This window comes from Dromiciops gliroides, chromosome 1 (genome assembly GCF_019393635.1).
Source record: "Dromiciops gliroides isolate mDroGli1 chromosome 1, mDroGli1.pri, whole genome shotgun sequence".
NCBI lineage: Eukaryota > Metazoa > Chordata > Mammalia > Microbiotheria > Microbiotheriidae > Dromiciops > Dromiciops gliroides.
The window spans coordinates 671,149,412-671,174,306 of record NC_057861.1 but is presented as its reverse complement, the minus strand read 5'-3'; the positions used below and the strand labels follow the sequence as shown (position 1 = coordinate 671,174,306).

The following is a 24,895-nucleotide window of genomic DNA, read 5'->3' as shown; positions in this document are numbered from 1 at the left end:
GTGACGTGCCCAGGGTCACAGAGCTAGTAAGTGTCAAGTGCCTGAGGCTGGATTTGAATTCAGGTCCTCCTGAATCCAGGGCTGGTGTTTTATCCACTGCACCACCTAGTTGCCCCCAATTACTAAGAATTTTAAAGGAGTTTTTAATTCTTGGTCAAGAAAATGAAGATCTTAGGGCACTCAGGTTGTTTTCATTATTGTCATTTCCAAAATGAAAGGTAGTTTGGGGAAGTGAAGGGATGGTTAAGGAAATGGTATCTGACAATAAGATTTAGATTTCTAGACCATGGTTTAAAATGTAGGAATAACCAGGAAATGGAGTACACTTCATAAGGGCTAGTAAATAGAAATCTTCCTGGAGCTTTAAGTATCTGATCAAGAATGATCATTGAAAATGAAAGGGGAAGGGGAAGAAAAAAACTGCACACAAGGTAAGCCTGAAGAGATACCATAGAGAGGAACAGGTACAACAGAAGGAGAAATATAGTAGCAGAAAAGGGCAGATTGTTCCCAAGAGATAGTATCCAAGAAGTCAGGGATACAACTTGTGGTTTCAGATCTCTAAATATAAATATACAACATATGGGTGAGAAATGAGGTCACTAAGAGATCTTAGCATAAAGGGACAAATTTGGCCTCAAAGATGTTCTTAATGCTTGATGGGATGAAAATCATCCTGGGAATATGGCTATGGAAAGATATAGGGATAGCAACTGTATGTATGAGGTCATTGGCATAGGAGCTCCCAGGTGAGGAACTTAGGAAAAAGAAATCCAGGTATTAACTGAAACATTAACAAAACGTTAATTTGGGGAGGACAGATTTTAAAGTATCTAGAAAAAAGAACCTTAGAGTACCATGCCTTAAAACTCCACAAAGTTCAAGAGAGATGGGAGGCTCTCAGAAATGGAACCCTGAAGACATAAATGTGGATCCAGCACCCTATTCACTACACTGTTCAGCAGGGACTCCATAAATAATTATTTGGTAACATGGCTGACTAAAGAGACAGAATGGTGCAGTAGAAAGAGAACTGTATTGGGTTTCAGGAGATTTGGCTGCTGGTTAGATATGAAACCTGTTTCTTCATCTATAAAATGGTAGACCATTCTATGTTCTTGGGGGCAGCTAGGTGGCACAATAGATAAAGCACCAGCCCTGGATTCAGGGGGACCTGAGTTCAAATCTGACCTCAGACACTTGACACTTACTAGCTGTGTGACCCTGGCCAAGTCACTTAACCCTCATTGCCCCACAAAAAAACAAAACAAAAAACAAACCACCATTCTATGTTCTCTGGTCCCTTCTGGCTCTGACATTCTATGTTCTAAGGTCCCTCCTGGTTCTAATGTTCTATGCCCTCCAGTCCCTTCTACTCTGCCCTTCCATGTTCTCAGCTCCTTTCTAGCTCTGACCTCCTATGGTTCATGCCTCCTTAGGCTGCCCTTCTAGGGCCCTCCTAGACAAAGTGGCATTTACCTTTCACCTTGACCGTAGCCAGGGTCTTCTGATCGCCAGCCACGCAGGCATATTCACCAGTGTCCTTGGCCTCCAGCCCGTGGATCAGGAGCTCACAGATGCTTCCTTCCTTCCTCATCTCATACTTGGAGCCAGGCCGGAGCAGCTCACCCTCCTTCCTCCACTCCACAGTGGCTTGGGCCACACTCAGCTCACAGTGCAGCCGGGCTGTGGTGCCTTCTTCCAGCTCTTCACTGTGCAAGCGGGTCTTGAACTTGGGCTTGGGGGCTGTGGGGTGAGGCATAGGGGTGAGAAGACTTAGGAGTATGAAAGAGGCCATTCAAGACTGTGTAGTGACCCCAGTCACCCACTGGATCAAGCTAATACTTCCCAGCCTGGTCTTTCAACGTTCCTCTTGTCAACTGTTGTCTCACCTTTATTCTGTGCTGGCTCCTCCCCTTTACCTGTCATTCTTCTTGCAAAATCTTGCTAACCCTCCTTTCCAACTCCCACCTTGAAACACCATGCTCCTTACTTCCATCAAGAGTTCATCTAAAACTCACCTCCTCCAGGGAGCCTGCTGGATTGACTCTAGACCTGTGTGATCATTCCTTTAGTTTACCTCCAATACTAAGGGACTTTTATTGCATCCAGAGTCCCAAGATTCAGAATTTTGACAATGTAGTTTCCAACTAGTGACATTAAGTACAATCCCTCCACAACTTGATAGATGGTTCTTTTCGTTTGTTTGTTTTGTTTTGTGGGGCAATAAGGGTTAAGTGACTTGCCTAGGGTCACACAGCTAGTAAGAATCAAGTGTCTGAAGCTGGATTGGAACTCAGGTCCTCCTGAATCCAAGGCTGGTGCTTTATCCACTGCAACACCTAGCTGCCCCCCTAGATGGTTCTTAATGAAGAGCTACAACCAGACTAAGTTCTTTCCCTGATGGCCAACCCTCTGGAGGGGTGACAAGTCCCTCCATACATAATTAGGCTGAACCCCAGACAATAGAAGTGGTCCACCTCTGGGCAAAGACTGAATTCCTGTCCTGCTTTCTAGAACTTCATATCACAATCTTCCAGAGCCTAAGGTCTATTCCATGCCACCTCAAGGCGTCAGAGAAGAAAGGCAGTGCAGGCATACTGGGCTCTACTTAACTATTCATGTTGTTGCTTTGTAACTGTTTCTTATCTATTCACTTTGTATTCCAGTTAGACTGTAAGCCTCTAGAGGGCAAGGTTCTTGCCTTCTATTTCTCATATAAGTATTGCATGAGGGCAGCTAGGTGGCACAGTGGATAGAGCACCGGCCCTGGAGTCAGGAGGACCTGAGTTCAAATCCAGCCTCAGACACTTAACACTTACTAGCTGAGTGACCCTGGGCAAGTCACTTAACCCCAATTGCCTCACTAAAAACAAACAAGCAAACAAAAAAAGTATTGCGTGGTTGGGGGTCTATATTTCCCCATTGTGCTAGGCGTCATGTGGGCTGGAGAACACTATGTACTCAGTGTTTCTGTGCTGCACAGTACTCAAGAAATAACCATCCTGGGGGGCAGCTAGGTGTCGCAGTGGATAAAGCACTGGCCCTGGATTCAGGAGTATCTGAGTTCAAATCCGGCCTCAGACACTTGACACTTACTAGCTGTGTGACCTTGGGTAAGTCACTTAACTCCCATTGCCCCGCAAAGAAAAAAAAAGAAAGAACCACCTAAATGGCTCCAAAATTAGCATATAAACCAATGGGAAGACAGGATTTTGTTTGGTCAAATTTGATTTTCTCATCCTTGTCATGACCCAGTTATATTAAGCTTTTGTTCCCTCCCCTATAAAAGAAAGGAGTTGGATTAGAGGGTTGCTAATCAGGTTCCTCTCTAGCCTCAGTGTTCTGTGATCACTTGAATTCTGGGATTTATTCAAAACTCAGGAATACCTCAGTTCTGAAAATGCCTGTGGTGTAACTTGTCTCCTAGTCCCAAGGATAACACTATTGAAGGTGGATAGCGTTCATGCAGGCAGGCCTTCTAGGAGAAGTGACTGGGGCTGATGTGACTAGAGGGGTGGGCAGACTGGTAAACCCACTCCTATAGGTATAGATAGGATGGAGGGATATAAATTAGAGGTAAGGATGAGGGATGGGGCCAGGGAAAACCCTATCCTTATCTCCAGTTCCTACGGCTTGGAGACACAATGAGTATAGAGAATTTTATTTCAGGGGTGAGGATAAGTAAGAAATAGGTTAATGATGAGGATCACAGGGAGGAGGAGAGAAAAGATACTCACCATTCACTGTAAGGGTGGCGGTGGTCTGCTGGTCCCCTGTATCACATGTGTAGTCACCCGTGTCCTCCTGTTCGGCATCATGGATGAGGAGCTCTGCCACGGTCCCCTTGAGCACCATCTCATATTTGGCACAGGGGAATAGCTGAATGGCTCCCTTCCTCCACTCTACGTTTGCGTTCTCCTTGCTGAGCTCACAGTGCAGCCGAACGGTGGAGCCCACCTCCCCATCCTGGGCCCGCAGCTTCTTATGAAACACCACAGGCACGGCTACAAAGGTGGAGGGAATGATGCCAAGACTGGGGACTGCTCTTCCAAGGGCTCAGAAAGATCCCAGACTCTTTCTGTTGGTGTCTACAATGCTGCAGATCCCATTGGCCATCCTCCCTGGAGATCTGGGAACCTTCCCTCACCTCACCACACTGGCTACAGAGCCCTCATTTTTCCAAAGTCTCAACGCTCCTTTCATCTCCCCAATAACTTACTAGAACATAGATGTTTTACATTAAGGGGTTGTTTGTGCATTTCTTCGTATTCCCAGTAATTAGGACAGTGCTGGCACTAAGAATTTAATAACTTGATTTTTTAACAGAACTGACTCATCTACTACCAGTGAAGCCGCTCCTAAATAATTTCTTCTCATCCAGAAAGTTTTCTTGGGTTGACCAAACATCAAAGTGTGTACGTCCTTTGACATACCATATTCTCATCACTTTAGACTCTCCATAAGTACTTGTTGAATTGACTTGATTGGAATGGAATGGAATGATGAGTTGTCTTTGGAATTCTTATCACTGTTCTCTCTAAGGGATGCACATAGCTTTGCACTTATCTACTTTCCTTAGTAGGTAACTCCTTTTCCTCTGTGGAAATCCTTTGATCACAGGCTCCCTAAGAGTGGACCTGACCCCTTCCACTTGCATGAACTGATGATTAGTGAGATGAGCAGAACCAGAAGAACATTATTATACACAGTATCATCAACATTATGTGTTGATCAACTGTGATAGACTAGATTCTTCTCACCAATCCAATGGTACAAGAAAGTTCCAAAGGACTTGTGATGGAAAAGGCTCTCCAAATCCAGAAAAAAAAGAACTGTGGAATATGGATGCTGATTGAACCATACTTTTTCTTTTGTTTTTGGTGCTGTTGTTATTTTTTTGAGGTTTTTCCTTTTTGCTCTGATTCTTTTCTTACAATATGACTAATACAGAAATATGCTTAATGTTATATATATATATACATACATATATATATATATATAAAACCTATATCAGATTACCTGCTGTCTAGGGGAAGGGGGAGGGAGGGGAGGGAGGGAGAAAAATTTGAAATTGGAAATCTTATATAAACAAATGTTGAAAACTATCTCTACATGTAACTGGAAAATAATAAAACACTTTTATTTTAAAAAAGAGTGGACCCCTTCCTACCTTTACAGTCTTCTTACACCTTACTCAACTCCCCCCTATCCCCATACTCTGAGATCCAGTGACACTGACCTTGCTGTTCCTACAGATGTTTTTCTACCTCCTGACTCCAGGCATTTCCTCTGGCTGTTCCCCACGCCTGGAATTCCCTCCCTCTTCATCTCTGCATCCTGGCTTCCCTGCTTTCCTTCAAATCTCCAGCTAAAGTCACACTTTCTTCAAGAAGCCTAGTTTAGTCCCTCTTAAAGCCAGTGCCTTCCCTCTGAGGAGTGTTCTCCATTTAAAAAATCTTGTCGGGGGAATCTAGGTGGTACAGTGGATGGAGCACCAGCCCTGGAGTCAGGAGGACCTGAGTTCAAAGCCGGCCTCAGACGCTTAACACTTACTAGCTGTGTGACCCTGGGCAAGTCACTTAACCCCAATTGCCTCACCCCAAAAAATTAAATAAATAATAAATAAATAACAAGAAAGGCCACTTGTAAAAAATCTTGTCAATTTAGCGTTGTTTGTCTGTCTATTCCCCCATTAGATGGTGAGCTCCTGGAGGATAGTGACTGGTTTTTGCTTTTCTTTGTAGCCTCAGCACTTAGTACAGTGCCTTGTACATAGTAGGTACTTAATAAATGGCTTGTTAACTTGATTTAACTTGACCTGGGGGCTGCCTGCCACCTCTCCCCAGTCCAAGTGGGGCTCCCATCTCCTCCTTTGTCCATGTCACTCTCCTTCTCTGCCCAGGTGCCCAGAACAGGATCAGGTGTGATAGGTCCTGTTGTCTTCTGGCACCATGCTCTCTCCCACATCTGGCTGGCCGTACTCACCTTTGACAGTCAGGGTGGCACTGGTGGTCTGGTCCCCACAGTCACAGCTGTAGTCGCCTGTGTCCTCCAGCTGCAGGCGGCTGATCAGCAGCTCGGCGATACAGCCCCTCTGGCGTACTTGGATCCTCTCGTCAGCCTGAATCTCCAGGCCACCTTTGCTCCAGATGACTGGGGCATCAGGCTTAGAGAGTTCACACCGCAGGGTAGCAGTCTCACCCTCCTCAGCCTGTTGGCTCTTCAGGGGCTTCCGGAACACCACTGTTTGGGCTGCAGGTAGGAGGAGCATGGGTAGAATGGTCAGTGCATCTCACAACCTCAGAAGAGGGAATTTATTCCACTGAGGTCTGGAGAGAGAACCAAGGACTTTAGCCCAACCCCTATTTACCCGGTGACCTTGGGACAGTCACTTCTTTCTAAAATTGGGGAGGGGAGTAAGGATTCGAATTCATAGGGTCATAGAATGGAAAGGAGGGTTGCTAGTTGGTGAAGTGGATAGAGGAAAACTTCTCTTCCTGAGTTCAAATCCAGCCTCAGACACTTACTAGCTGTGTGACCCTGGGCAGGTCACTTCACCCTGTTTGCTTCAGTTTCCTCATCTATAAAATGATCTGGAGAAAGGAAATGGCATACTACTCCAGTATCTTTAGCTAGAAAGCCCCAAATGGGGGCATGAAGTGTTGGACACAACTAAAAAATGATTATAAACAACAATAGAATTGAAAGGGACCTTATAGGTCACCTAGTACAACCTCCTCATTTTAAAGATGAGGAGACAAGAAGGAATTAGTAGAACTAAGAACTGAACTCTCATCCTCGAATTCCAAATCCAGTGCTTGCATTCAAAACATGAACAATCCCCTGCCCTTATCCCTAAGTGAATAAGCCCCGTGACCACCATCATCCCCTGCTGCTCAAGGCTTCCTATTCAATCATGAGGTAATCCTCTACATACATCTGAGCAGAACACTGGCATTTGTTTGGGAACAGCAACAAACATCTCTAGAGTACTTTGTTCAAAAAATGCTTTCTTCACAACATACATCTGAGGTCATGGTATAATTATCCCCATTCTGCAGATGGACAACTTGAAACCCAGAGATTTGCTAAAGGTCACATATCAAATAAGTGATTCAGGATTTGAACCCAAGTCTTCTGAATCCAAGTTCTTAAGGCAGAGGACTTTTTCTACTACACCCTAGGGTATTTCTATATACCCTTCACAATCAGAGTCGCTGTGGTCTTCTCCTTTCCGCACACACATGTATAGTTTCCAGCATCGTCCATGTCCAACCTGTGGATCACCAGCTCACACACAGCCCCATCCTGCCTAAGTGTGTATCGGTCACTGTCTTGAAGCATCTGTGACCCCTTTCTCCACTCCACAGAGTCTGCCTTGTTCAGTTGACAGTGCAGAGTGGCTGTGGTCCCTTCAGTGGCCTCTGTGACCTGGAGTTCTTCCATAAACTTGTTGGGAAGAGCTGGGAAATGGTCAGACAGATGGGGATAATATGAACCACCCCTGAGGTCAGGGAGCATGTGGCCAAGAGCCACCTTTGAATGGAAAACATAAAGGGAGTATATGGGGACCAAATGGTGGGGCTAGCAGGCAAGAAATGCAGACATATCTAGCTCTTGGGCTCTGAGAATGTGGGAAGGTGACAGCATAGAGAGTCATGGATGGAGACAGCAAGACATAAAATGACATACATGGAGTAGGCCGTGAAAAAACATTAAGGATGACAAGAAATGACCCATAGAGAGCACAGGTCTTGCCAGAGGTAGGAAGGTTCACAGACAGAAGAGCGGGGAAGACCAAAAGCTGGAAGATGGGAACAAGAAATATCATGTACCGGGGGTCTCCTCTTGGGTAAGACTTGGGTGGCAAAGGAACTGGGAGGGATAGAGGAAATATAGAAAGGAGACAACATACAGAGAGAAGTGACGCTATGGAGAACATGGAATTATGGAAGCCACTGGGCTGGAGGACAAAGCAAAAATGAAGCCAGAGGCAGATTATCCCCCACATCATCTTTACCCTTGACAGTCAGGGTCGCCTTGGTCTTCTCCTCTCCACACACACAGGTGTAGTCTCCAGCATCATCCATGTCTAGCCTGAGGATCACCAGCTCACACACAGCCCCATCCTGCCTCAGGCTGCATCTGTCACTGGCTTGAAGCTTCTCTGGCCCCTTCTTCCATTCCACAGGGGCTGCCTTGCTTAGCTCACAGTGTAGGGTGACCACGGACCCTTCTGTGGCCTCAGTCTTCTCTAGAACCTTTGTGAACTTGGCAGGCAGGGCTGAGAAAGGGTCAGACAGAGATGGAGAACGTGAGACTCCCTAAAGGTCAGAGGGTGGGCTAAATATGGATTCAATGGAGAGAAAACAAATATGGAGAGAATGGGAAATGAGAATGACTTATGGATGAAGCCTTCCCTTGCTCTAACAGGCTGAGGAGTCGGAGAGGAGGTAGGAGACAAGACAAAAGAGAGCAGACATCAAAGAGACCACAGGATGGTCTGAATTCTGGACAATCAAACGATGAGCCAATTTACACACACACACACACACACACACACACACACATCATCTTTACCCTTGACAGTCAAGGTTGCCTTGGTCTTCTCCTCTCCACAGACACAGGTGTAGTCTCCAGAATCATCCATGTCTAGCCTGTGGATCACCAGCTCACACACAGCCCCATCCTGCCTCAGGCTGCATCTGTCACTGGCTTGAAGCTTCTCTGGCCCCTTCCTCCACTCCACAGGGGATGCCTTGCTTAGCTCACAGCGTAGAGTGACCACAGATCCTTCTGTGGCCTCAGTCTTCTCTAGAACTTTTGTGAACTTCGCAGGCAGGGCTGAGAAAGCGTCAGACAGAGATGGAGAAGATGAGACTCATGGAAGGTTAGAGAGTGGGTAGACATGGACTCAGTGGAGGAGAAAACAGAAATATGGAGAGAATGGGAAGTGAGAATGACTTGTGCATGAAGCCTTCCCTTGGTCTAACAGGCTGAAGAGTCAGAGAGATGGTAGGAGACAGGACAGAAGAGAGCAGACATCAATGGGAGACATCACAGATGGTCTGAATTCTGGACAGACAATGAAATGATGAACCAATTCTCCCCCACTCCATCTTTACCCTTGACAGTCAGGGTCGCCTTGGTCTTCTCCTCTCCACACACACAGGTATAGTCTCCAGCATCATCCATGTCCAGCCTGTGGATCACCAGCTCACACACAGCCCCATCCTGCTTCAGGCTGCATCTGTCACTGGCTTGAAGCTTCTCTGGCCCCTTCCTCCACTCCACAGGGGCTGCCTTGCTTAGCTCGCAGTGTAGGGTGACCACGGACCCTTCTGTGGCCTCAGTCTTCTCTAGAACTTTTGTGAACTTGGAAGGCAGGGCTGAGAAAGGGTCAAACAGAGATGGAGAATGTGAAACTACCTGGAAACCGAGGTTAGCTAGACACAATGAAGGGGAAAACTGAAAGATGGAGAGGCATTGGGAAGAGTCACAGACAGGGATTTCTCCTGGGTCAGAAGGCTAAGGAAACACATTGCCCCTGGGCAACAGGACATGGAGAGTATAGGAGAAACACAGAGATAAGCCGAAATGCCTTGACACAGACAGCATTAACTGAACGCTAAGGCAATGATATCAAGAAAACCAAACAATGAGCCACTTTTTCCACATGTGGTCTTTACCCTTCACAGTCAAGGTTGCTGTGGTCTTCTCCTCTCCACAGACACAGGTGTAGTCTCCAGCATCATCAACATTAAGGTGGAGGATCACCAGCTCACACACAGCTCCATCCTGCCTCAGGCTGAATCTGTCACTGGCTTGAAGCTTTTCTGGCCCCTTCTTCCACTCCACAGGGGCTGCCTTGCTCAGTTCACAGTGCAGTGTTGTTGTGGCTCCTTCATTAACCTCTATGCTCCCCAGAACTTTTGTGAATTGGGCAGGCAAAGCTGAGAAAGGGGAGATGCAAAGATCCAACCTCAGGGTTGCCCATCCAGGGGACCTTGAATTTTTTCAACATTCATTACATGGATACCTAGATGGGACTGGACCAGCCAACCAGTTGATACTCCAATATCACAAGGAGGCCAGAGAGGGGGGAGCAGGGACCATACCGAATAATCCAAATCCTAGCATGAGACACTACCTGAGGGTATGATACTCAAAAAAGGGGATATGAAAAGATTAACATAGTAAAGCAACCCTAGTGTCAGCCTTTTGGTTAACAGAGACAGGATAAATCAGTCAAGAAATAGTATGGAAGAAATGAGTGAAAAGTCTGGCATTCAAGAAACTTTTCAGAGTCAGTATCACCATGGTCTTCCCTTCTCATGCATGTCAGTCTCTAAGGTCAACCATGTACCCTCTGTGGATTGCCAACTCACACAGAGCCTTACCCTATTACATACTCCCAGAGTTGGAAGGGGCTTCTGAGGCCAACTCATCTTGTCTTTGTCTTCTCAGTATTATCCCTGACAAGTGGTCATCCAGCCCCTGCTTGATGACTTCCATTGAGGGCGAGCTCACTACCTTCCAAGGCATCTCATCCCACTTTCACACAGCTTTGATAGTTTCCAAGTCTTGCTTCATGCTGAACCAAAACCTGCCTTTGCACCATCCCTCATCAATTTTAGCTCTGCTCAAACAGACCAAATAAAACACACCTAGGTCCTCTTCTACACATTCTTCAAATACTTGAAGGCAAAGAACACTTCTCCCTTAATTTTTTCCTTCTCTAAGATAAATATTCCTTCTGTTGTTATTTTGTTATTTTTCAGTAGTGCCTAACTCTTTGTGATACTTTTGAGGTTTTTTTTTTTTACAAAGATACTGGAATGGTTTGCCATTTCCTTCTCTAGATGAGGAAACTGAGGCAAGCAGGGTTAAGTGATTAAGGGTCACACAGCTAGTAAGTGCCTGAGAACTGATTTGAACTCAGGAAGAGGAATCTTCCTGACTTCAGACCTGGTGCAGTATCTATTGTGCCACCCAGCTACCCCAAAACATTTCTAAGTTCTATGATTATCCTCCTATGACATGGTCTTCAGTCCTGCCATCATCCTGATCCCCCTCCTCATGGTTCTGTTTATAAGCATCCTTCCTAAAAAGTGACTTCTCCATCAGAACTTGGCAAAATACTCCATATATGGCCCAACTAGGGCAGAGTTTTCATAGGTATTATTGTTTCATCTAGGGTAGCTAAGTGGCAAAGTGGATAGAGTGCCGGATCTGGAGTCAGGAAGATTTAAATCAGGCCTCAGACATTTACTACCTGTGTAACCCTGGGTAAGTCATCTAACCCTGCTTACCTCAATTTGTCATCTGTAAAATGAGCTGGAGAAGGAAATGATAAACCACTCCAATATCTTTGCCAAGAAAACCCCACTGCAGTCACAAAGTGTTGGATACAACTGAAAATGACTGAACATTGTCTCACCCATCCTGTATTCATGCAATTGAATTTTTGGATCCATGGACAAGACTTCACAAAATTGTACCTTATACAAATTCACTTGAATGGATTTAACCATCATTATGATTTGTTAAGAACTATTTGGACCCTGAATGTGTTCTAAGGATGCTTTTTCATCATACCCAGTTTCATTCCATCAATAAACACAATGGGCATATTTTCTATGGCTTTGTCTAAGTTATAGATTTAAAATTATGAACAACATAACTAAGGAAACTCGAATTTCTGTATTTTTTCGCTATCGATCTACTTAGGTTAATATTAAACCATGACCACAAAGGATCGCAGATTTGGAATTGAAAGGACCTTAGACACCACCCAGTTCAAGTTAATAAAGAAACTGAGGTCCATAGAGGGTGACTCACCCAAATTCCCCAGGGAATAAGGAGCAAAGTCAGGATTTGAACTTAGGTCTTTTGACAGTAAATCCAGTACCCTTTCTGCTTATCTGCACTGCCTTTCTTCTTTTGCCCAACAAGATTTAAGATCCCTTCATTATTATAACACCTATCTCCCATTTCCTTAGCATTGTGGGTGGCTTCTCCAGCTTCTAACTTCACTAGCCTAGGTGTTGTGAGGAAAGAACTTTCCAACAAGTGGAGCTACCCTAGAGTGGAAATGACTGCCTTGGGTCAGGATTACACAAAGTCTTAAAGCAGAAGCTGCATGACTACTTGTGGAAAATATTGAAAAGGGGATCCTTGTTTGGGTGTAAGTGACAGTCAATGGCTTCTGTGATCCCTTCCAGCCCTGAAGGTCTGAGATTTGCTGAGGCTAGAATTCAGACTCCTCCTGCACACAATGCACATCCTCCTCCTCATCAATTATCCTACAGTCACAGATTTCCTGTTTGTTAATTATTTCATTCCCTAAGTCTTCTATTTCACTCCTGCTGAGCTCAAGCAATGTTTGTAGACCATTACAAGGGTATGCTGGTAAATGTTTAACAACCAGGCTCTTGTGAGGTGAGGGGGAATGTATACACATGCTTTACAATTTCATCTACAATATAAGAACTTTAAAAATTCTAGATAATTCACAAAATAATAACTCAAGCCCTGATTTGTAGCGATTGTCAATTTCTGAGGTACAACTGTTCACATTGAAATTTTCACAATCTTCAAGAGAGTGGCTATACATGGACTCAGTGAAGGAGAAAACAGATATATGGAAAGAATGGGAAATGAGAATGAATTGTAGAAGACATCTTCCCTTGGACATAGCAGCTGGGAGACAGGACAAAAGAAGAGAGCAGACATCACAGATGGTCTGAATTCAGGGACAAGGAAATTCTGGACAGACAACCAAATGATGAGCCATTTTCCCCCCACATCATCTTTACCCTTGACAGTTAAGGTTGTGGTGGTCTTCTCCTCTCCACACATACAGGTGTAGTCTCCAGCATCATCCATGTCCAGCCTGTGGATCACCAGCTCACACACAGCCCCATCCTGCCTCAGGCTGCATCTGTCACTGGCTTGAAGCTTCTCTGGCCCCTTCCTCCACTCCACAGGGGCTGCCTTGCTTAGCTCACACCTCAGGGTGGCTTTATCCCCTTCAGTGGCTCCCAGAGCCCCCAGAACCTGTGTGAACTTGGCAGGAAGGGCTGAGAAATGGACAGACATACATAGAAAGTATGAGATTCCTCAGAGGGCAACCAGCAGATGAACATAGACAACCAAAGGGAGAGGACATAAAACTGGAGAGGGTGGGTACCAGGCTCAGCATTCTAGGAATAGGACACAGATATTTCTTCCTGAGTGTAGCCTGTTAGTTTGGTTTTTTTAAAAGCTAAAAATAGGGCTAGAAAAACATGAGACAAACACGTAGCCAGAGGAAGGGACACCATTGCAATGGAAGGGTTGAGGTCAATGACATGGCATCAAAAAGGACAGACAACCAAGCCACAGGCTGATTGTCCCACACATGGTCTTTACCCTTCACCATCAGAGCTGCTGTGGTCTTCTCCTCTCCACACACACATGTGTAGTCTCCAGCATCATCCATGTCCAGTCTATGAATCACCAGCTCACACACAGCCCCATCCTGCCTCAGGCTGCATCTGTCACTGGCTTGAAGCTTCTCTGGCCCCTTCCTCCACTCCACAGGGGCTGCTTTGCTCAGCTCACAGTGTAGGGTGACCACAGACCCTTCTGTGGCCTCAGTCTTCTCTAGAACTTTTGTGAACTTGGCAGGCAGGGCTGAGAAACGGTCAGACAGAGATGGAGAATGTGAGACTCCTTGAAGGTTAGAGGGTGGCTAGACATGGACTCAGTGGAGGAGAAAACAGAAATATGGAGAGAATGGGAAATAGAATGATTTATGCATGAAGCCTTCCCTTGGTCTAACAGGCTGAGGAGTCAGAGAGGAGATAGGAGACAGGACAAAAGAGAGCAGACATCAATGGGAGACATCACAGATGGTCTGAATTCTGGACAGACAATGAAATGATGAACCAATTCTCCCCCACTCCATCTTTACCCTTGACAGTCAGGGTTGCCTTGCTCTTCTCCTCTCCACACACACAGGTGTAGTCTCCAGCATCTTCCATGTCTAGCCTGTGGATCACCAGCTCACACACAGCCCCATCCTGCCTCAGGCTGCATCTGTCACTGGCTTGAAGCTTCTCTGGCTCCTTCCTCCACTCCACAGGGGCTGCCTTGCTTAGCTCACAGTGTAGGGTGACCACAGACCCTTCTGTGGCCTCAGTCTTCTCTAGAACCTTTGTGAACTTGGCAGGCAGGGCTGAGAAAGCGTCAGACAGAGATGGAGAAGATGAGACTCATGGAAGGTTAGAGGGTGGCTAGACATGGACTCATTGGAGGAGAAAACAAATATATGGAGAGAATGGGAAATGAGAATGAATTGTAGAAGACATCTTCCCTTGGACATAGCAGCTGGGAGACAGGACAAAAGAAGAGAGCAGACATCACAGATGGTCTGAATTCAGGGACAAGGAAATTCTGGACAGACAATGAAATGATGAGTCAATTTCCCCCCACATCATCTTTACCCTTGACAGTTAAGGTTGTGGTGGTCTTCTCCTCTCCACACACACAGGTGTAGTCTCCAGCATCATCCATGTCTAGCCTGTGGATCACCAGCTCATACACAGCCCCATCCTGCCTCAGGCTGCATCTGTCACTGGCTTGAAGCTTCTCTGGCCCCTTCCTCCACTCCACAGGGGCTGCCTTGTTTAGCTCACAGTGTAGGGTGACCACGGACCCTTCTGTGGCCTCAGTCTTCTCTAGAACCTTTGTGAACTTGGCAGGCAGGGCTGAGAAAGGGTCAGACAGAGATGGAGAAGATGAGACTCCTGGAAGGTTAGAGAGTGGCTAGACATGGACTCAATGGAGGAGAAAACAAATATATGGAGAGAATGGGAAATGAGAATGAATTGTAGAAGACATCTTCCCTTGGACATAGCAGCTGGGAGACAGGACAAAAGAAGAGAGCAGACATCACAGATGGTCTGAATTCAGGGACAAGGAAATTCTGGACAGACAATGAAATGATGAGTCAATTTCCCCCCACATCATCTTTACCCTTGACAGTTAAGGTTGTGGTGGTCTTCTCCTCTCCACACACACAGGTGTAGTCTCCAGCATCATCCATGTCCAGTCTATGGATCACCAGCTCACACACAGCCCCATCCTGCCTCAGGCTGCATCTGTCACTGGCTTGAAGCTTCTCTGGCCCCTTCCTCCACTCCACAGGGGCTGCCTTGCTCAGCTCACATTTCAGGGTGGCTTTATCTCCCTCTGTGGCTTCCAAAGCCCCCAGAACCTGTGTGAACTTGGCAGGAAGGGCTGAGAAATGGGCAGACACATATAGAAAGAATGAAATTCCTCAGAAGGCAATCAGCAGGTGAACACAGACAACCAAAGGGAGAAGATGCAAGGGTGGAGAGGGTGGGTACCAGGCTCAGCTTTCTAGGAATGGAACATAGATACTTCTCTCTGAGTGCAGCCTGTTGGGCTGTTTTAACAAAGAGCTAAAAATAGGACTAGAAAAAAAACATGAGAAACACATGTAGCCAGAGGAAGGGAGACCATAACAATGGAAGGGTTGAGGTCAGTGATGAGGCATCAAAAAAGACAGACAACCAAAGCACAGGCTGATTTTCCCACATGAGGTCTTTACCCTTGACAGTCAGGGTCCCCTTGGTCTTCTCCTCTCCACACACACAGGTGTAGTCTCCAGCATCATCCATGTCCAGTCTATGGATCACCAGCTCACACACAGTCCCATCCTGCCTCAGGCTGCATCTGTCACTGGCTTGAAGCTTGTCTGGCCCCTTCCTCCACTCCACAGCGGCTTCTTTGCTCAGCTCACAGTGTAGGGTGACCACGGACCCTTCTGAAGCTTCAATGATCTTTAGGTCTTTTGTGAACTGAGCTGGCATAGCTTAGAAATGAAAAATGAAAAGGATCTGCCTCAGAGCTGCCCATTCAGGGGAATCCATGATTTCTCAGCATTTGTTTTGCAGCTCCCCAGGAGAGAAATGGATCAACTGTTTAGGATGAAGGTGGCAGAGGGCAGCCCTAGATGGGAACGAAACTGGGAATCCAAATGCACATTCAACTCATGACATCAGACAGTGTAGCTAAGGACATAATAAGCAAAGGAAGATGGCAGAGGGAGAAAAGGGAAGAAAAGGAGATGTCCTATATTCAAGAAATTCTTTATAGTGAATTCCCCTACTGTCTTCTCTTCTCCACTCATACAGGCCATCTCCAATGTCACCAATATCTAGCCCATGAATCACCACCTTAGGCTCAGCTTCCCCAGTGGATCCAAAGAGTCAAAGAATCAATGCTGAATAGAACAGCTATGGTCATCTTATCCAACCCGTCCCTGCAAACCTTCATGGTGCTCTGTCTACAAGATCCCTGAAAAAGTGACTGTCAAGACTTTTCTGGGGCAGCTAGGTGGTGCAGTGGATAGAGCACCGTCCCTGGATTCAGGAGTACCTGAGTTCAAATCCAGTCTCAGACACTTAACACTTACTAGCTGTGTGACTCTGGGCAAGTCAACCCCAATTACCTCACCAAAAAATTTTAAAAAAATTTTAAAAATACTTTTCCGGAAGATTTGCAGTAATGGAGAATTCATGATTATGTGACACAGCCTCCTCCACCGTGGCACAACTTTAACCATTAGGAAGCTGTTCCACCACCATTGCCATCTTCTTCTTCCTCCTCCTTCTCACCATCATCACCACCCCCACCATCATTGCTAGCATTAGCTGAGCATTTTAAGGGTTGCAAATTACTTTACACAGAGCTCATTTGGTATGATAGATACATAATAGCTAGCATTTATATAGGGACTTAAAGTTTGCAGAGCATTTTCTGTATTCTATTTCATTCAGTTCTCACAACAACCCTTTGAGGAAGATGTTTTATTATCCCCATTTTATGGATGAGGAAACTGAGACTTAGAGAGATTAAGTGACTTGTCCAGGGTCACACAACTATTAAAGGTTGAAGCCACTCAGGTCTTCCTGACCTCAAGCTGAATTCATTCACTATGCCACCTAGTTCTCTATACATTATATAAAGGAGGTATACTCTTCCCTTCAGCTTTCCCTGCCACTGATTTGAGTTCTGCCCTCTGTGGTCAATCAGAACAAGTTTAAGCTTTCAGTCAGCTGGCATGTCTCCAAATACTTGAAACCTCCTATTGTGTTTCCTCTCTTCCTCCTCCCAATCTTCTCTTCACCAAGATAAACCATCCTTAGAATTTTCAACTGGTCTCTGAACAGCCTGATCTCCAGTGCTCTTACGGTCTTTGTTATGAATGCACTCCACTTTGTCAATGTATTTTCTTGAAGGTTTCACTGAGCACCAAACATCATACTCCAGATGCAGTAAGAGCAGAACAGCAGACAGCAGGACCATCATATCCTTTGTTCTAGATTCTGGGCTCCTTTTGGTGCAGCCTAAAATTGCAACATCTTCTCTGGCTACCATGCCACACTGCTGCCTCTTGCAGAGCATGCCATCCATTAACATCTTTCAGGGTTGTTTCCCCCATATTAAACACAGTATGTCCTGGCCTCTTGTTTTCTGTGCTTGGGCAATTAGCTCTTTTAACTCAAGTGGAAGACTTTCCAGTCCATCGAGAATGATTTGGATTCTGATTCTGTTGCCTAACTTATTAGCAATCTCTTCTAGCTTCATGTTGTTTGCAAAACTGGTAAGCATGGCCTTTATACCTTCATACCAGTCATTGATAAAAATGGGAAACACCATGAGGGCAAGGAAATATCCATAGAGCATCATATTAGAGACCTCTCTACAAATTGACTTCTATCCATTAATAATTTTTCTTTGGTCCCAGTCATTCAATTAGGTCCAGATGCACCTGATGGGTGTATATCTCTCCCCTTCAGGTGGCATGCATCACTGGCTCTGGATGTCTCCAGAACCTTCCTCCATTCTATGGGAGCCACTTTGCTCAGGTGACAGTTTGCGTGGCGGTGACCACTTTTGGGGCCTCCATACTCAAGTTCTACAAATTTATAAAGCTAGGTTAAAGACTAGGCAGACAGGCATGGAGTACATGAGATGCTCTGGACAATGGGAGGTAGGTGGACACAAAAACAAAGGGGAAAAAGAGAGACAGAGAAGACTGAGACTGAAAAAAGGCAAATAGAACTGAGGAAATACAGAAAGACTGAGGTACAGAGCAGGGGAAGAAGAAACAGAAAAAAAGATACTAGTATAGAAGGGCTGGGATGGAAGACAAGACAATAATGGTTAGAAAACTTAATTAGCTGCCGATTTCCCCACATGTCGTCTTTACCCTTGACATTCAGAGTTGCTGTGGTCTTCTCCTCTCCACACACACATGTGTAGTCTCCTGCATCATTCATGTCCAAGCTATGGATCACCAGCTCACACACAGCCCCATCCTGCCTCAGGCTATACCGGTCACTGGCAGGGAGTTTCTCTGGCCCCTTCCTCCATTCCACAGGAGATTTCTTGCTGAGCTCACAGTGTAGTGTGGCTGCAGCCCCTTCAGCTGCTTCTATACTTCCAAGACCTTTCATGAACCGAGTGGGCAGGGCTGAAGAGGGGAATATGGAGAGAACCTACTTCAGAGCTGCCCATCCAGGGAAATTGCCTTTCTCGGCATTACCTGAGCTGGCTAGCCTGTAGGGCAGGAACACACCAAACAGCTGGGATCATGACACCAGAAGGATGCAAGTTAGCAGAGGGAAATGAACGGAACACTTCAATCAATACCACCAATTGCTGCAGGCACACAAAAGCATGCTACATGAAGATCGATAAGAAATTAGGCATAGGAGAGGGGAGCTGACCACAAGTAACAGCCTTGTGGTTATCAGAGACAGGAGAGAATCAGATAAAACAACTAAGAGGCAGCAAGGAAGAAGCAAACTGAGAGCACCATATTCAGGATGAACTTCCCAAAGTCACCATCATCCTCTCTCTTTCTCACACATATGTCAGTTTCCAGGATCAACCATTTTTACCCTATGGATCACCAATTCACACAGTGCTTCACAGTATTATAGACTCTTAGAGTTGGAAGGGATATCCAAGGGCATCTAGTCCATCTCTGTATCCTCTACAATATCCCTGACAAATGGGGATCCATTGTCTTCTTCTTTTTTTTGGTGAGGCAATTGGGGTTAAGTGACTTGCCCAGGGTCACACAGCTAGTAAGTGTCAAGCATCTGAAGCCAGATTTAACTCAGGTCCTCCTGACTCCAGGGCCAGTGCTCTATGCACTGCACCACCTAGCTGCCCCTATTGTCTTCTTGATGACTTCCAGTGATGGAGAGCTCACTACCTCCCAAGGCAGCCCATTTCAATTTTGCATAGCTTTGACACACCCCTCAAATACTTGAAGGTAGGGACCATTTCCCCCATAACCCGAAACTACAAGTGATCCTCCTATGTATGACAAGGCTTCCAGTCCTCTCCTCATCCTGATCACCCTACTAATATTCCTGCCTGTCAACTTCCTTCCCAAACAGTAGTGTCCAGAGAAGAACACAATATTATCTATAGGGTCTGACAAGAATTGCAAATGGTGGGGCTGAGAGAGCCATTTTCACCCTCTTTTGAATTCTATGCTTCTATTAATAAAATCTAAAATCATATTAGTTTTTTTGCATCCTTTGTCACACTATTGATTTTATTAAGCTTGCTGTCCACTGATACCCTGAGGTTTGTTGTTATTGTTTTTGTTTCTTCAATGATTTGTCTTCTCTCTTTACTTCCTCCATCCTTTACTCAATAGTTGAATTTTTGAACCCAACTATAGGACTTGACATATGTTTCCATTCTATTTTATCTTATTAGACCCAGATATCATGCTTAATTTTTAAAAACTACATGGACCCTAATTTAGGCCTTTACTGTCTTTTTCTGCTCCTGATTTCATTTGGTCTGGATATATGATAGGCAAATCATCTATGTTTCATCCAAGTCATTGACAAAAAATGATGAACAGCACAGGGTCAAGGGCAGATCTCTGGGGCACTCCACTATACACCCCACCAAGGCTTCATGAATCACTACTCCTTAGGTCCAGCTCTTTAAACAGCAGAGTCTGTCTAATTATCCTATCATTTGGCCCCTGTCCCTCAGCAACCATCACTTTTCAAGTCATAACTGTGGTTGGCTTCTACAGACCCTTCCTTTACTGACTCACTCAGTTCACTGTGCTAGTTGGCCCATTTTATGATCTCTGCAATGTCCCATATATCGGACAGGCAGGACTGAAAATTGACAAAGACAACGTGAAACTCTTGGGGAGGTGAGAGATGACAGGGCATGAAGGAAGTTGGAAGTATGCCGAGAATCAGTCTCGGGTCATCCTAGGAAGGGAGTCACAGAATAACAGGGAGATGGGGAAGAAGATGGCGAAGAGAGAGACTATGGTAAGGAAAGGATTGGCTTGCTGAGAAGGAACACAGGAGACAAAACCAAACCATGTGTCAGTTTCCCCACATGTGGTCTTTACCCTTCACAGTCAAAGTTGCTGTGGTCCTCTCCTCCCCACACACACAAGTGTAGTCTCCTGCATCATCAAGATTAAGGTGGAGGATCACCAGCTCACACACGGCCCCATCCTGCCTTAGGCTGTATCTGTCACTGGCTCGGAGCCTCTTCAATCCCTTCTTCCACTCCACTGGGGCCATCTTGCTTAGCCTACAATGCAGTGTGGATGAGGTCCCCTCTGTGGCTTCCACACTCTGTAGTCCCTCGATAAACCTGGCAGGTAGGGCTAGGAAAAGGAAGATGGAGAGATATTGCCCTCAGACCAGCCCATCCCTGGGAACTCAAGAATCCTCAGCCTTTATTCACCAGTCACCTGGATGAGAACAGAACCATCAACCAGGACCAGAGGGAGGCCAGAGATGGAAAGGAAACCAAGACAATAGACAGTTCAATGATCTCATGCCACCAGATACTGAACTCTAGAGGGCTAAATAAAAGAAGGTGAAGTTTCTTACACAAGCAAGGTAAGCCAAGCAGAGCCTCAGCCTTCTGGCTAACGGTGGGGAGGAGACAAACAGATAAAGCAGAATTAGGAAACAACAGAGAAGAGTGAGAAGTCCCATGTTCAATATACCAATCACAACTAGGATTACCATGGTCCTTTCCTCACAACACACACACACACACACACACACACACAAATACACACACATACAAATACATACACACATATGTGTGTATATCTATCTATCTATAGATAGATAGATAGATGGTCATCCACGAAGCTCAGCAGCTTACACAGAGCCCCCAGCCTGAGGGCTTTATGTCATGGTCTCTAAGCCTCTCCACCCCCTTCCTTCTTGCCATGGGAATGCCTCACTCAGTACATTCACAGTAGAGGCTGGCCCTGGACCTTTTTGTAGCTGCCACGCTCCACAGTCACTCCCTGAGTTTGACAGTGAGGGTCAGACAAACACAAATCACCCCCAAAATGCTGGAAGACAACTTGACATAGGAATCAAATGAAAACCACAAAGCCAAAGGATGAGAACTGAACTGTGGAGGCAACAGTCTGGGGATGGGCACGGATCATTTCCTCTTTCATAGCAACCTGTTTTAGAGTCACAGAACAGCTTGGAAGACAGTTGGGAGACAGCCCAGAACAACACACATGGAAACATCACTCCAGGGTAGAATTCATGACAAGGAGAACCTTAACAGACAACCAAATCCATGGCTATTTCCCCCCACACGTCTTTACCCTTCACTGTCAAGGTCGCCGTGGTCGTGGCTTCTCCGCTCACACAGGTGTAGTCTCCTGAATCATCCATATCTAACTTATGTATTACCAGCTCACACACAGCCCCGTCCTGTCTCAGACTGTATCTGTCACTGGATCGGAGTCTCTTCAGACCCTTTTTCCACTCCACGGGAGCTGCCTTATTCAGCTCACACCGCAGCGTGGCTGGGGCCCCTTCTGTGGCCTCTGTGCGCTTCAGTCCTTCCAAGAACTTGGCAGGCAGGGCTGAGAAATGATCAAACGGACATGGAGAACATAAGACGCTTGGGGGAAGGGTGTCAGGTGGCTGGACAGGGATGCAACGGAGGGGAAACACAGAACATTGCAACAGATGGGGCTTGAGAATGGGTCACAAACAAGACCTTCTCATGGGCCAGTCTGATGAGGAGTCATGAAGCACCAGGGAGAGGGACTGGGTAGACACAATACAGGACACAGATAAGCAGCCCATGGAGACACATGAGATGGCATGGAAAGATGGAGTCATGATAGAACGGTACAGGTGGCAGTGTAAGATTGAGTACAAAAACAAACTACAGGCTTATTTTCCAACATATGGCTTTTACCCTTCACTGTCAAGGTCGCTGTGGTCTTCTCCTCTCCACAGACACACGTGTAGTCTCCAGTATCATCCATATCAAGGCTATGGATGACGAGCTCACACACAGTCGCCTCCTGTCTCAGGGTGTATCTGTCACTGGATCGGAGTCTCTTCAGACCCTTTTTCCACTCCACGGGAGCTGCCTTATTCAGCTCACACTGCAGTGTGGCCGTGGCCCCTTCTGTGGATTCTGTACTTTGGAGTTCAACTATGAACTTTACAGGGAGCTCTAAGGGAAGGAAAATGGAGAGGGACATACTCAGAGCACCATACTAATGCTAAATCCTCGGCAACCACTTGGCCAGTTACCCAGCTGGGAACAGAGACCACCCAGTTTGGACCCTGATATCAGCAAGAGACCAAAGATGGGTTAGGAATAAAGAAGTAAATTCCAATCTATTCCAATAAGCATTTATTAAGTGACTCCTATATTCAGTTTGTAACACATCTGTGATTTTACCAGGAGGTGTTCCAGCCTCTGCCCAGCCAGACACTAACACATCTGCCTATCCATCCCTATCTATAAAACACATAATCATCCTTTGCCTGGGTGTCATTTCTTCTTATTTTTCTTCCTTCTTTTTCTTCCTCCTCTGTCTTCTTTCTTTCTTCTGTTCTTTCTTCTCTTTCTCTTTTTCCTTTTCCTTATTTTGAGATGCAAATTATTTAAATGAAATTGCTTTACAAACAACAATATAGACAGTTTAAAATAGGTTCACAATACACCTTTCCAAAGATGTGTGGGTGACACACATTAATAATGCAGATATAAATGAGAAAAAGTTTACCTTAAATTTCATAATCGCTACATTAAAAATATTTAATGCGAATTAGAAAATTATCAACAAAATTGAACATCTCTATATAAAAAAACAGAAAAAAGATAATTGTACATAAAATCATTAATCTGTTATATGCAGCTTTTTTTTCTCATATGTATCCCATTTAATATGAGACTACCAACACTATTCTGTGTGTCTGCATCCCCTTATGAGTTCCCTTCTATTCTTTTCTGTGTATTTTTGAATGTTTATTGATTATCTTTTCTTTATTTATTCTTTAAAAAAAATTGTTATCACTACTTCCTCATAATTCCTCCAACTCCTTCCCACCTCCTAAATAAAAGTCCCCTCTTGTATAAGTACAGTAAAAAACAAAACAAATGTGTGTTGTATTGGCCATGTCTGAAAATGCATGTCTCATTCTGCACCTACAGTCCATCATGTCTCTTCCAAGACGTGGGAGGCATGTATCTTCATCAGTCTTCAGAGATTGATTAGTTATTGTACTACAAATAAAAGTCCTTAAGTTTTTCAAAGTTGTTTTCCTTTCAATGTTGTCATCACTGCATAAATAGTTGTCCTGGTTCTGCTCACTTCACTGTGCATCAGTTCATCCATGTTTATCTGGTTTCTTTTCATCTGTCCCTTTTGTCATTTCTGACAGTACAATAATGTTACATTATATTAATATAACATACTTAGCCATTGATAAGCATACACTTTGCCCCTGGTGATTTGCAACAATCTCCTTTAAAAGTCTCTATAAATATTTTGGTACAAATGGATCTTTTGTCTTTATCTCTCTGGGAAATATACCTACAAGTGTTATTTCTGGGTCAAGGATATGAACAATTCAGTGACTTCGGGGGTATAGTTTTAAGTCGCTTTCCAGTACCAATTCACAGCTCCCCAAACAGTGCATCTGTCTGTCTATCCTCCAAAAGCCCCTCCAACAACTGCCCATCTGATGGGTGTGAGGTGGAAATTCAGTTTATTTTATTAGCATTTTTATTATGAGTGATTTGAAGCATTTTATATAGTTGTTAATAGATTGGATTTCTTCTCTTGAAATCTTCTTATCCACATCTTTCAACTCTTTATCTATTGCAGAAAGTCATTTTTTAAAAGTTTTGTTGGCATATTTTGTTTTTATATCACAGTCATTTTTAGATATATCCTTCCTTACGTTTTATTGAAACTTGTAACCAAGAAAAACAGTTAAGCAAAGCTAACTGATTCAGTGACAACGTCTGAAAGCATATTTAACATTCTGCACATGAAGTCCCTCATTTCTTTGCCAAGAGAAAATAGATATATTTATTATCTGCTTCCCGAAGATTGAACATTACCATTACTCAAAATCCAACTTCCTTTTAGTATTCTTTTCATTCACATTATTGTGGTCACTGAGTATATTGTTCTCCTAGTCCGGCTTCATTCACTCTTCAACAATTTTTATAAATGTTCCCATGTTTCTCTGAATTTTTCATATTTGTCATTTCTTATAGTAGAATAACATTACATTATATCATATATCACAACTTGCTCATCACTGGGCACCTACTTTGTTTACTTAGGGTTGGTTTTTTTATTACCATAAGAAGTACTCCTATGAACATTTTGTCACGTATAGGACTTTTCTTCTTCTTTTTGACCTTCTTGGGATAGATACCTTGTAGTGAGTCAAAGAGTGACTCCTCACTTTTTAAGTAAGAAGCTTAGGGACTTTCTTGCATAATTTCAAATGGTTTC

At 44.8% G+C, this 24,895-nt stretch overlaps 1 protein-coding gene across 19 annotated transcripts in view; it reads right to left on the bottom strand.

Moving 5' to 3' along the window:
- Positions 1-24,895, bottom strand: part of OBSCN (obscurin, cytoskeletal calmodulin and titin-interacting RhoGEF) — a 325,223-nt gene that overhangs the window by 162,980 nt on the left and 137,348 nt on the right. For 11 of the 19 annotated variants that reach the window (XM_043975986.1, XM_043975988.1, XM_043975987.1 and 8 more), the window contains 17 exons: positions 22,327-22,590; positions 21,722-21,985; positions 20,483-20,746; positions 18,290-18,553; positions 15,623-15,886; positions 15,025-15,288; positions 14,493-14,756; positions 13,961-14,224; positions 13,417-13,680; positions 12,822-13,085; positions 9,693-9,956; positions 9,129-9,392; positions 8,584-8,847; positions 8,024-8,287; positions 5,989-6,255; positions 3,741-4,007; positions 1,480-1,746 (listed from right to left, as the gene is read on the bottom strand). In XM_043975986.1, the coding sequence (XP_043831921.1) occupies positions 1,480-1,746; positions 3,741-4,007; positions 5,989-6,255; positions 8,024-8,287; positions 8,584-8,847; positions 9,129-9,392; positions 9,693-9,956; positions 12,822-13,085; positions 13,417-13,680; positions 13,961-14,224; positions 14,493-14,756; positions 15,025-15,288; positions 15,623-15,886; positions 18,290-18,553; positions 20,483-20,746; positions 21,722-21,985; positions 22,327-22,590 (4,497 nt within the window). The remainder of the gene's footprint in view (positions 1-1,479; positions 1,747-3,740; positions 4,008-5,988; positions 6,256-8,023; positions 8,288-8,583; positions 8,848-9,128; positions 9,393-9,692; positions 9,957-12,821; positions 13,086-13,416; positions 13,681-13,960; positions 14,225-14,492; positions 14,757-15,024; positions 15,289-15,622; positions 15,887-18,289; positions 18,554-20,482; positions 20,747-21,721; positions 21,986-22,326; positions 22,591-24,895) is intronic. The other 8 variants (XM_043975990.1, XM_043976006.1, XM_043975991.1 and 5 more) reach the window with 7 other exon arrangements.